General features: G+C 33.2%; 1 protein-coding gene across 5 annotated transcripts in view; it reads left to right on the forward strand.

Moving 5' to 3' along the window:
- The window catches only part of LOC136032751 (sodium- and chloride-dependent GABA transporter 2-like), a 122,821-nt gene that overhangs the window by 19,845 nt on the left and 89,519 nt on the right, over window positions 1-13,457 (forward strand). For all 5 annotated transcript variants that reach the window (XR_010618775.1, XR_010618777.1, XR_010618776.1 and 2 more), the window contains exon 3: window positions 10,796-11,021. Coding sequence is in view for 2 of the 5 variants with exons in the window: in XM_065713092.1 (XP_065569164.1) it covers window positions 10,796-11,021 (226 nt within the window). In the remaining 3 variants the exon portion in view is untranslated. The remainder of the gene's footprint in view (window positions 1-10,795; window positions 11,022-13,457) is intronic.

Consider the following 13,457-nt stretch of genomic DNA (forward strand, 5'->3'; position numbering starts at 1 on the left):
GTACTACCTAGGTAAGTGAAGCTTTCGACTTGATCAATCTTCTCATTGTCCAACATCACCTTCTCGTCTTCACTTATTCCTAGCCTTAGCGACTAGGTCTTTTAAAATTAATTTTCATACCTATGCCTACACACTGAACTCGTAAAACCTCTAAAAGTTCATTCATTTCCCTAACAGTTTCCCCTAGAATGTTTAGATTATTAACATAATCAGAGTCCAGGAGATTCTTAGTTCCCTATTTGATTCCATGCCTCCCATTACCCTTGCTGTACTTCTTAAGACAAACTCTAGGGGAGGGGGAATTCTGAAAAATAGAAAAAAATAGGTATTTTTAACTTACGAAGGAGAGATCGGATCTTAATGAAATTTCATATTTAGAAGGACCTCGTAATTAAGATCTCTTATTTTAAACCCCGACCAGAATAACCCATATAAATGGGAGAGAATGTAACCCTGCTTAACTCCTGTTTTAAGACGAAACCAGCTACTAAACTCATTTCCTACCTTAACCGCAGCTATGCTCTGCGTAGATAGAAGCTTTAAACCTCAACACTTGGATTTTTTTAATATGCGGAATCTGATTGTGTGGTTTTTACCGTTACGTTATCAGTTGGTTATTATAGACGTGGAGGGCTAACGAAGCTCTACTGCTCGTCTAAAAATGGAACACATGTGCAGCGATTCGAAGGATTGGAAGAAGGAGGATATTGAGTCACTGGGTGAGGAGGGGTGGATGAAGTTTAACCCCTTTCCCAGTTTAAAGAAAACTTTTAGTGGCTGTTTTTCATTTATTAAATAAGTCATCCAAACCTTTTTTGTTTGGTCATGTTGTGCCAAGAGGGCAGGGGGGAATCTAAAGGTCTTGAAAGTCATCTTTTTAAATAAAAAAGAGAAACTGCTAAAGTGCCGATTCTGCCATTTTGTGTCAGAAAAATAAAAGTTGTAAGAAATCCTAGATGTGCTAAATTTAAATAAATATAATCATAGAGCAGGCGGGGTCGCCAATTGGAAAGGGGGTGACATTTGTCTCCCATTACAAAGGAAAATTGTAAGTTTTGGTGCCCTTTTTCTGCAGTAAAAATCAGCACAAGAAAGTGCTGATTCCTGCAATTCTGAACTGTTAAAACAACAAATTTTTGCTTGCCAGAAATGCTGTATGTACTAAAAACTACACTTCTGAATTTTTTTTCCAGTTTTGGCTTCGCTTACAATAATAAGCTGAAATTAAAAAAAAAACAAAAATCAAGAGTACCAGGCTCCATTTTGTGCCTAGTTTATTTTCTATGATAATAGCAAATATCCTAAAAGCCAAGGTGCCGTTTACTTTCAGAAATCACATACACTAGGTGGCACGTCCCAAGTGGGGCAACAGTGTACTAAACGTAATGAAACTACACGAAGCATTGCGGGTGCTTTACCACACGTGGAACTGTTCCACGGGTGGTGGAACTGTGTGGCATGTGTGGCTTGAGATGTACACCAGGTGTCAGAAAATGGGTGTTCCTTCGATTTAGTATTCCGCAACACGAACAGTTAATGGGAAAATGCCAGACTTCTATGAGAGTTTTCGATATATTTCTCTATTCATTAACTATTCAATTCAAGTGGTCTCCAACACCCAAAATACTTGATGGAATATTAATATTTTGGCAATATTTGAAAATGCCTGTTTAAACTTGGCAGCTAAATGACAAATGAATTGTTGGGCCTCAAAATATCCTAGGAAAAAAAAAGTCAAATTTGGTTTGTCACACAAAATATATGTCCTTACAAATTGTTATGTTGTTACTATATTTAAATTGAGTAAGTTAAATTATTGTTATTCCTTGGCAAAAGCCGAATGGCTCTTTGTTTATGCTTGAACTGAAAAAAAAACAAACAAACAAAACAGCTAAACTATTCCAGCCAGAACTGCAAAATTTGGGCAAGATAATTTTTGAATCAGAAACACTGTCTTCAATTTGTTATTTTGAAAGGACTGTTTTCGGTTTTGGAAATGCCACATTTTACACCCAACATAAATAAATGATTGATACACTAGAACTTCTTTTTATAAAGATATGTGTTTCTACTAGATTTTGGAGGAAGATATGACATTTTTCGGATAAGTTGTGGTGCTCGAATATATTGTTTAGGATGTAAAAGCTTTTTTTCAAGCAAAAGTTTATTTCCATCATTTGTTGTAAGAATATCTTATGAAGAATATATTTCTCTGTTCATTAACTATTCAATTGAAGTGGTCTCCAACACCCAAAATACTTGAGGGAATATTAATATTTTGGCAATATTTGAAAATGCCAGTTTAAACTTGGCAGCTAAATGACAAACGAATTTTTGGGCTTCAAAATATCCTAGGAAAAAAAAGTCAAATTTGGTTTGTCACACAAAATATATGTCCTTACAAATTGTTATGTTGTTACTATATTTAAATTGAGTAAGTTAAATTATTGTTATTCCTTGGCAAAAGCCGAATGGCTCTTTGTTTATGCTTGAACTGAAAAAAAAAAACAAAAAAAAACAGCTAAACTATTCCAGCCAGAAATGCAAAATTTGGGCAAGATAATTTTTGAATCAGAAATACTGTCTTCAATTTGTTATTTGAAAATGACTGTTTTCGGTTTTGGAAATGCCACATTTTACACCCAACATAAATAAATGATTGATACACTAGAACTTCTTTTTATAAAGATATGTGTTTCTACTAGATTTTGGAGGAAGATATGACATTTTTGGGATAAGTTGTGGTGCTCGAATATATCATTTAGAATGTAAATGCTTTTTTTCAAGCAAAAGTTTATTTTCATCATTTGTTGTAAGAATATCTTATGAAGAATATTTTTCTTGTGTGAGTCAAAATTCACACATCTATGTATTTCTAAGAGAAAGAAATCAAAGAGAAAGAGAAAAAAAATTAGAAAGAAAATGGCAATTCAATCACGGTTGCCATGTATGAATAGACCCAAGATGGGCAAGGAGTGTCTTTATGCATGTGTTGTTGATACTTTAATTCAATCAGAATAATTCTTATCTCTATAGAAATTGACAAAAAACTAAGAAACTATAGAAAATTATAAACTTAACAACGAATTAAAATCATGAATCTCCATACAAATCTTTCCTTACAAGATTGCCAAAGATTGTCATTTCCGTTAAACTGTTTAGGGCTAAACGAAAAGCAGTTTGTTCTCGCTTGTGGTGGGAGGATGTCTTAAGGAAATAGCTAAAGAAAATGGAAACTTCTTGAGGGGGTGTAAAGAGGGAGGTTTTGAATAAATTAGGTTGGAGGAGTATCATGTGCATTTTTTTGGCCTCAGGCTTCTCGGTACTGGGATGAATTGTTAGTAGCAGTATTATAGAGTCTATGACAAAATTATTTTTTGTGCAGTTTCAAAGAAATTAAACAGAGACAAAAAAAAATCGGAACAATCATGAGACATTGAGGTACATACGCTTAAGTGAGAATGGCAGAGGAAATGTTTTTTTTTTTTTTTTTTTTATTGAAATCGCATCCTCTGTAATCTTTGTATGAGAGAGCATGGAAACAGCAGGGGAAAAAAATTTCGGGCCCTCTAGTGGCTGTAAATGAGCACCCCCTTGTATTTAACCGTCAATTATTCAAGCAAAAACTCTCTGGTTTGGTTATTGTTGCCTTCCAAACAAATTACATATTGTCGTTACAATGCCAAAATAGCTCTAGTCAAATTTTTTGTCGGATGCAAATGTCATGCATTTTTGAGACGTTTTTTTCACTTATGTATTTACTTGCGCAATTCAGTATTCTTAGACTGGCAACATTCCAATTGGTTGAAAGGCTAATATGACAAGCGGTCACTTTCTTCAAAATTATAGGAAGGTCACTTACGTCCGTTCGCCAATAAATACGTGGGAGAAACCCACAGGACTTACGCGCTATATATTTCATCTTGTAACTCTTACAATCCATCCTTTGAAAAAAGTTAAATAATTCAAGGATAAAATATGCGGAACCCCTTGAATTCCTCTGTATGGGTAGTTGCAACGTGATTTGAGAGAACTACTCCAATGGAACTTGACCAATTTTTAAATTTTTCCACCGTTTTGTGGCTTTACAAGTCCTCTATATCATTGCCCCTTTAAAAAAAAGAATGTCTCGTATCTCTCATATTTTTTCGCTTTGACTAAAATCAGCAGTAAAAGAACTTGGAGGGGAAACACTCTCTGTAGTTAAAAAAAAATTTGTGTACTTACGTATTATTCCGACCACATTGTTGTTCTTGATCTGTTTAAAATTGGTTTCTCTGTATGCACTCGAAAATAATTTGCCTAGCCTGAGTGAGATAAACTACTATCCAGGTATGTTTTAATTAGATATTTAATATATAGAATTGGCTAGGTATTTGATATAATATGTTTTGGACGGCCTGCTTTCTATAGTTCTTTGTTGTACCTTCCATAATTTTGTTACTAAAGTACTTCATTTTCGTCAGTTTATGGTATACTTTATCATAACTAACCTAACTTCACTTCTTGAGCGTGATTGACATATTACATAAGTACCAAAACTTTTTTGGAGTTTCATTAAAAACATATATAAGAAATATCCCCTCTATTTTTCTTGAGAAAATACGTCCCCCTCGTACATTTTCTCGAGCTGGCGCCACAGTCAGGAGGCCAACACCCATCCCCATGAGCCTTACCCCTGGCTCCCACTGCTGCGATTTCGTGCAAAATCATGCGACATGCGACAAATCACACAAATCGTGCGATAAATGACGCAAAACCATCCGTTTTGCTGAAATCTCGGAAGCGTTAAATAAATTCAACTCATGACAAATCGCATGCGTTGTTCTGATTTAAAGAAAAAAAAATGAAAATTGTTAAAAAAAAATCAGTTTGAGAACCTGATTTGAATTCTTCTAGAGTTTGTCGCAGCGACACAAAAGTCTGCGTTTTTATGTGTACCTCCATCCGATTCTGTCGTACGTACGTCTATTCCGCCAGAAAAAAATCGTGTCGGGATTGACGCAGCAGTGGGAAACAGGGGTTATTCACACACCACAAACATTTTAAGATTTACCAGGAAGTTGCTCCTCTGCAATTATGCTAAATGCATTTATGTTAAACATGTGTAGCAACACAAAAAGACAAAGATGCCGATGCCCGATTATGAGTGGCTTAAGTGAATTCAGAATTGATAGCATTTAATTGCATTAAACTACAAAGCACGATCTATTGCGCATTGCGAAAATCCATAATTTTGAAGCCATATTTAACGCGTGGGAGATAAAAAAAGCATCAGATTTGTAATCGGAAAGGAGCCCAATTAAAAATAACAAGGCTATTTCAAACAGTTCGTGGTAACGAACTGTAGTAAGGAGCGACCCGGCTCAATAGTAAACGAAACTATAAAAAACGGAATTTCGATGCTAAAATATACATCAAAAGAATCAGATTTTCATGCTGATTTTAAATATATAAGTTTCATCAAATTTAGTCTTTGTCATCAAAAGTTACGAGCCTGAAAAAATTTGCCTTATTTTAGAAAATAAGGGAAAACACCCCCTACAAGTCATGGAATCAAAAACGTGGAATTTCGTATTTTTTGCCAGAAGACAAATCACGGGTGCGAGTTTATTTGTTTGTTTGTTTTGTTTTTTTTCTTTTCCCAAGGGGTCATCGTATCGAACAAGTGGTCCGAGAATGTCGCAAGAGGGCTCATTCTAGCGGAAATGAAAAGTTCTAGTGCCCTTTTTAAGTGACCAAAAAAATTGGAGGGCACCTAGGCCCCCTCCCACGCTCATTTTTTCTCCAAAGTCAACAGATCAAAATTTTGAGATAGCCATTTTGTTCCGCATAGTCAAAAACCATAATAACTATGTCTTTGGGAATGACTTACTCCCCCACAGTCCCTGGGAGAGGGGCTGCAAGTTACAAACTTCGACCAGTGTTTACATATAATAATGGTTATTGGGAAGTGTACAGTCGTTTTCAGGGGATTTTCTTTTGGTTTTGGGGGTGGGGTTGAGGGAAGGGGGCTGTGTGGGAGGATCTTTCCTTAGAGAAATATGTCATGGGGGAACAGAAATTCAATGAAAAGGGCGCAGGATTTTCTAAAATTACTATAAAAAAACAATGAAAAAATAAACATGGAAAAGTTTTTTCAATTGAAAGTAAAGAGTAGCATTGAAACTTAAAACGAACAGAGATTATTACACATATGAGGGGTTATAAAAATACTTTAGCATAAAGAGAGAGGTATTTAGGAGGAGATAAATACCTCGCTCTTTATGCTAAAGTATTTTTAGTAATTTCAGCTATTTATTCTACGGCCTTTCTGATTCAGGGGTCATTCTTAAAGAATTGGGACAAAAATACGATTTAGTGTAAAGAACGAGGTATTAACGAGGGTACAAACCCCCTCAGATACATAAGAAAAATTAAAGAATATAAAAGTTTGTTACGTAAGTTAATTCTTAAGTTACGTATATTTTTTACTAATAAAAAAAAATTCGTTAAAAATTAAAATTTATAGTTGCCTTTTTATGTAACCGAAAAATTGCATGGCAACTAGGCCTCCTTCCCCACCCCTTATTTCTCAAAATCGTCTGATCAAAACTAATAGAAAGCCATTTAGCCAAAATGGAATTAATTTGCAAATTTCATTTTAATAATTTATGTGTGGAGAGCCAAAATCAAACATGCATTAATTCAAAAACGTACAGAAATTACATAAGAAAACTAGTTTTTTTAACTGAAAGTAAGGAGCGACATTAAAAGACTTAAGGAGCGACTTAAAACGAACAGAAATTACTCCGTATATGAAATGGGTTGTCCCCTCCGCAATCCCTCGCTCTTTACGCTAAAGTTTGACTCTTTGCCACAATTCTGCTTATTAAAACAATTAAAAGCTTTAGCGTAAAGAGCGAGGGATTGCGGTGGGGACAATCCATTTCATATACGGAGTAATTTCTGTTCGTTTTAAGTTTTAATGTCGCTCCTTACTTTCAGTTAAAAAAAAAACTAGTTTTTTTATGTAATCACGTCAAGGAAGGGTTATTTGGGTGTTTCAAAGAGAGCTTTGCTAGGAGGGGAAGGGTTTCTACCATGACAAATAGCATTTGGTAGCCGTTATATGGCTACTGAGGGCATCGTTAATTTATTGTTCTTTATTGAAAAACCAAAACCAAGCCTTTTTCTTTTTAAAAGTTAGTTTTCACCGTTTTGAGATGTTTCCTTTCTAAGCTGTTGTTCATGTAACTAATAATGTGAACAGTCCGTTGACGTGGCGGCAGCTCGAAGAAATGTATGAGGTCAATTATTTTTTCGATTTTTTTTTATGAAGATACAAAAATTAAATGTTTCTAAAATCCTGAAAAGGTGGTATTTTTACGATTTTGCTCTTTTTAAAACATTATTTTTCTATGTTGGATTTTCTAAGCTTCTATCAATGTTTATAAATCATCATCTCTGTAATTTAGGCTTTTCAATTATTTGCCATATACTCTCAAAAATAGGAGGAATGGGGGAATGTTGGACCAAGAAGGCTATTTGTGAAGAATCAAATCGTTTCTCTCTCCTTAGAAAAATTTCCAAACCTCTGGTACGTCTATCTGAAATTCGTGATCGTTATTTCAAGAATATAGAGAGGTGTAAGCACATGTATTTTTAAAAATCTAGGAGGTAATTTGATTGTGCTTTTTTTTATCAATGAAAATACCAAAAAGGGTATTTTTTTCAATGGAAATACGAAAAAGTCATATTTTTAAAATCTAGGGTTCGACGGGGTCAAAAAAATTCAACAGTTCATTAATTTCATTACTCCATCAGGATTTAAAGCTCATTAATTTCGAGTCTATAATTTATATTAATATATTTATATCGATATAATAATATATCGAGTCTATAATATATTAATATATTTTATATGGCATACTGACCTACTAAAGGTTTTGATGAAACTGTATAGATTGTGTTTTTGTTATACTGTGTCCTAAGAGTCAACGGGGACAAATTGGATACATTTTTTTATGGTAAGACTGTAAGATCTTGTTTAGAATTCTTTCTTCCTTTTTCGATTGGAAAAACCTTGGAGAAAAAATTTGGCTCCCATTAAGGTTCTTAAATTATTGATCCGCCAATTTCCGAATGGAGTCTCTTTGACAAAATTTTAAAAAGGTTTGGGGTCACTTTGGCTGTAAGTAATAATGAAAACTAATGAACGGTGTTTATTGTTGCCCAAAGTTTAGCCCTTTTAGGTAAAGATATTAGTTCAAATATTTATTGATTGACTTTAATGGGTAACACAATTAAAAAATACAATGGAGAAATCTGGGGAAGGTAAACAGGAAGGGTGTGTGAAAGCACAGGATGGCTGGCCCCCAACCCCCCATTGCACTTCCTGGCTGGAGGGCCAAGAAACGGAGATCAGCACCGCCGGTAGGGACTGTAAAGTCTAATGCCGTATCCTTTACCTTTACCTTTTTACACATATGTGTAGGTTAACAGCGAAATAAGTTCCCAGAAAAACTACAATGTACAATGCTTTATTTAAATATAATAATCATTTCTGTTATAAGTTCCTTTTAAAAAGTGAGCAAAATTTTCTAAACAATATAATAAAAAAAAGTAATATACCAACTTTGATTTACAAGAAACGAAATACCCAATAGGGGGGGGGGGGCTAGGGCCATCTATGGTTTGGTATTCTCATTGAAAATGTTTCGTTTTTGTTATTTTCATTGACAAATATGAAAAACATTCAAAATTACCCCTATCCCCTGTAATTTGAAAAATATATTTTGCCTCTCCCCTAATTTCCACCAATTGGAGCCTGTTAATGCGGATATCTGTCAAAATGTTCGGTTTTCTCCTGTAGCCTATTACTTCTCTGGCCTAGAATTGAGATTCCTTGTTTTCTTTTATCGCCATTTCCTGATTCTCCTCATGACTTCCAAAAGGAAGAACAATGGAAATATCATGATCATAGGTTTTATAGAAGAGTCACAAAATCAAAAATCTGTTTTAATTATATTTATTTATAATATAAATATAATAAATATTTATTCTACGACCTTTGTGTTTCAGAGGTCATTCTTAAGGAATTGGGACGAAATTTAAGCTTTAGGGTAAAGAGCGAGGTATCGACGAGGGTTGAGCCCCCTCATACACGCAATAAAAACATACGAATATAGAAGTTCGTTACGTAAATTAATTTGTAAGTTGCGTATATTTTTTACCAATGAAAACGTTTGCAAAAAATTAAAAGTTTTAGTTGCTTTTTTAAGTAATCAAAAAATTGAAGGGCAACTATGCCTCCTCCCTCGCTCCTTTTTTCTCAAAATCTTCCGATTAATTGTAATTGATTAATATGCAAATTTCGTTTTAATTATTTATGTGCGGAGAGCCAAGATCAAAACATGCATTAATTCAAAAACGTCCAGAAATTAAATAAAAAAACAAGTTTTTTTAAATGAAAGTAAGGAGAAACATCAAAACTTAAAACGAACAGAAAATTCTCAGTATATGAAAGGAGCTTTTCCTCTTCAACGCCCCGCTCTTTACGCTAAAGTTTCTTACTCTTTTAAAAAGTAGAGATAAGAGAAAGAGTCAACTTTAACGTAAAGAGCGGGGCGTTGAGGAGGAAAAGCCCCTTTCCTATACGGAGTAATTTCTGTTCGTTTTAAGTTTTGATGTTGCTCCTTACTTTCATTTAAAAAAAAACTTGTTTTTTTTATTTAATTCCCGAATGAACCTGGTTGGCGCAGAGGTTGTACGCAATCGTAAAAAAAGAGGTTGCAATTTATTCTGTCTAGTTTGCTAAAGGCACTTACTCTATAGGTTTCAGACCAATGCAATCGATTTTTGCAAGGACTGGAAAAGGGGCATAGGATTCCCAATACGAGTGTGGCCATGTGCTGTTGGGTCAAGGTACTTTCAAGCAGATTATAATTTTGAGGTAATTGTTGAACACAATCTGACTACATTTCTGCTAAAAAGCTAGCAGCAGGGGGGTGCATTATAAGGGCATTTCAAGCCTTCATTTTTTTATGTTTGTGGTGAGAAGGGTATACAATTTTTCCGAAACATACGAAAGAGTAGGCCCATCTGCTTTTGTTTTTCATTTCTTTTATGTATGTAGTCTGACAGGCTTTGCCACAAGAAAGCTTTGTAATCAAGTGTGTTTTCTAAAAGTTTGTTCCTATTCACATATTTTGTCTTATGAAAAAGTCTTAGATTAGTCTTTCAGCAATGGTTTTGAATTGCTTAGGATAATTTTCCTGCGTATGCTGAATTCAGTAATCAAATGAGATTTTGCCTAGTTCTCCTTTATTTTGAATAATGAATCTTGGAATGTTTTCTTACCTGGAATATATAAGTTCCAAAAATTTATGAAACTATTGCTTTGAAACTAGGATTGCTGAACAAAATAAAAAAAAAATTTATTTTAGCCATCGAGTGTACATTAAATATTTTTCTTGTAAACACACAAGCACAGAAAAAGCAGCTTTAGACCTAATTTGTGTAGACAAAACTGACAAATCCGTAGGCGACATAAAAACTATGGTAAACACAAAAATTCTGACTGGGTTACAGTTACATTCAATATTTTTCCTAAACAAAAAATATTGAATAAAAAACCCAAATTTGGCTGGAAGAGTTTAAAAAATACCTGGGGTATACATATATTTTGGCAAACAGAAGAATTTTGATTGATTTTTAAAAATAAGCTTAGCTACATTCGAGACGCTCTCCAAAAAACAGCGTGTTGTTCAGTAAAATTAGCCAAAAAAAAATTGGACACAACAGTATTTTTCAGGCATTGGTTACGCAACAACGGCTGTCTGCTTCTTCCTCAACGTCTACTACATTGTTGTCGTGGCATGGGGCCTACATTACCTCTTCGCGTCGTTTTCTTGGGAACTTCCATGGGGCTCTTGTGACAATGAATGGAATACTAAAGCCTGCGTGAATTTTGAAATGGGTGCAAATATGTCACAGATGCCAGGAAAATATGCCAAAGACGCCACTCTTGAGTACTGGGAGTAAGTTAATCAGGTTTTGCCGAGACGCAGAGCTAGATATGTTTTATTTATGTCTATTTAGGATTTCTCAAAAGAAGCTGTTGCTATTTTGGACTTTAAATCATTAACAGGAAAATAATTAGAATGTCATTTAAAACTAAAGGAAATAGAAAAAATACAAATAGACAAGTAGTAACAAAAAGAACAAAGAGCAAATAGAACAGTAAGTAGAATAAAAAGTAGAAAATAGAAAAAGTACAAGACACTAAAAGTAAATGTTTGACATTTGGGTAAAATCAAGACTAAGAATAACCTTTTCAGGTTCTAAATCATGTACAAAAACTCTCCGGGTCTTGTCCTCTTTAAAATCTCGCAGTTTTATTATTTCCTCTGTATTTTCCTTAAACATCAGTATATTTCGTCATAATAGCAAATCCCCTTCAATAATTCCTCAACCACTCATTCCATTTAACAATTCTTCGTTTCTTTGTGCAGGCGAACTATACTTGGCTTTTTATATGTTATTCTTTGTTTCCAATCTGATTTTTATGGTTATCGTTTCCTGGAAATGCAATTTGCTGCATTTTTTACGAAGTCCAGTTCTGTTTTTGTGTGTTAAATAGCTTCTTCTTGATTAATTTCATGTAATGACTAAAGAATTTGCTTTCTTTTGTAACTTACCATTCCTGGTAAGTTGGATTTTTGTATGTTATTCTTTGTTTTCAATTTGACTTTTATGGTTATCATTTTCCTGGAATTCAATTTACTTCATTTTCTACGAAGCCCAGTTCTGATTTTGTGTGTTAACTAACTTCTTCTGGATTATTTTCATGAAATTACTAAAGAATTTTCGTCTTTTTTTCTATTCTAATATATTTCATTCTTCTATTTTCCTTTTTTATCTTTCTACTTTATTTTGTAACTTACCATTCCTGGTCCTTACTTACTCCCGTTTTCTCTTTTACCATCAAAAATCGAAAGCATAATTATAAAAATGAAGTAATTCTGCATTAAAAAATTTAGTCGTAAGAAAATATTAAGAAATTAAGAAAAAATAAGAAAGGATCTATAATTCAATCTTCTCTTCATAAGAAAGAGCATTAAAAGGGGAATTTTAAGCCACAGTATGAGATAAATAACAGACAGCTATCAAATGACGGATATTTTTGTTTATCCGTGCAAACCAGCTTTTTTATATATTATTCACTGTTTTCAGTTTTACCTTTTAAAGTTATCATTTTGTTTGATATTCTAAGTACGCTTTTATTTTTGCAAACCCTCAGTTCTATTTTTTTTTGAATCAACTAACTTCTTCTGAACTATTTTCAAGAAATGACTAAAAATGCTCTTCTTTTTATTTATTTCAATATATTTCTTGCTTCTACCTTCCTTATTTTATCTTTCTACTTTCTTTTCTAATAAAAGAATTTTTAAGTTCTGTTTTTTTTTGTATCAACTAACTTCTTCTGAACTATTTTCAATAAATGACTAAAAATGCTCTTCTTTTTATTTATTTCAATATATTTCTTGCTTCTACCTTCCTTATTTTATCTTTCTACTTTCTTTTCTAATTTGCCACTCTTAGGTCATAAAAAAGAATTTAAGCTCCTTTTTTTGTATCAACTAACTTCTTCTGAACTATTTTCAAGAAATGACTAAAGAACGCTCGTCTTTTTATTTATTTCAATATATTTTCTGCTTCTACCTTCCTTATATTATCTTTCTACTTTCTTTTCTAATTTGCCTCTCTTAGGTCTTATAAAAAAGAATTTTAAGTTCCGTTTTTTTTTGTATCAACTAATTTCTTCTGAACTATTTTCAAGAAGTGACTAAAAACCGCTCGTCTTTTTATTTATTTCAACATATTTCTTGCTTCTATCTTCCTTATTTTATCTTTCTTCTCTCTTTTCCAATTTTCCTCTCTTAGGTCTTACAAAAAAAAAACTTTTAAGCCACATTATGTGAGAAGTTATGGACAAGTATCCGATGACTGGATAAGCGATCGATATACTTGTGACGCCTATTTGGTAATTTGTAACTCTTGCAGTGTTTGCTATCTAAGATGTGTTAATTGATTAAAAAATAAGCCAATTGAACGAAATATGGAAGCTTAGAATCAGAATAGGGCTTTATAAATTCTTTGACCAATATCTAGCATCTTTTTTTGTAAAAATTACAAAAGGTTTCAAATGAATTTGTTTTTGAGAATTTTACTCCAAAAAGCTTAAAATAAAATAATTTACTAAATTTAACTTAAAACACATAAAAATATATTTTTTAGGATTCCTTTGGCAAAGAAAACCGAAGAATTTTATTGCTATTTTTTTCTACCAGAATCCAGCATCTTTTTTGTGAGGAATATCAAAAGGTTTTAAAGAAATGTGCTTCGAAAACTTTTACCCTGAAAAGCTTAAAAATAAAATAAAATGCTAAATTTAACTTCCAATAAACTATAAA

Source organism: Artemia franciscana, chromosome 11, assembly GCF_032884065.1.
Source record: "Artemia franciscana chromosome 11, ASM3288406v1, whole genome shotgun sequence".
Taxonomy (NCBI): domain Eukaryota; kingdom Metazoa; phylum Arthropoda; class Branchiopoda; order Anostraca; family Artemiidae; genus Artemia; species Artemia franciscana.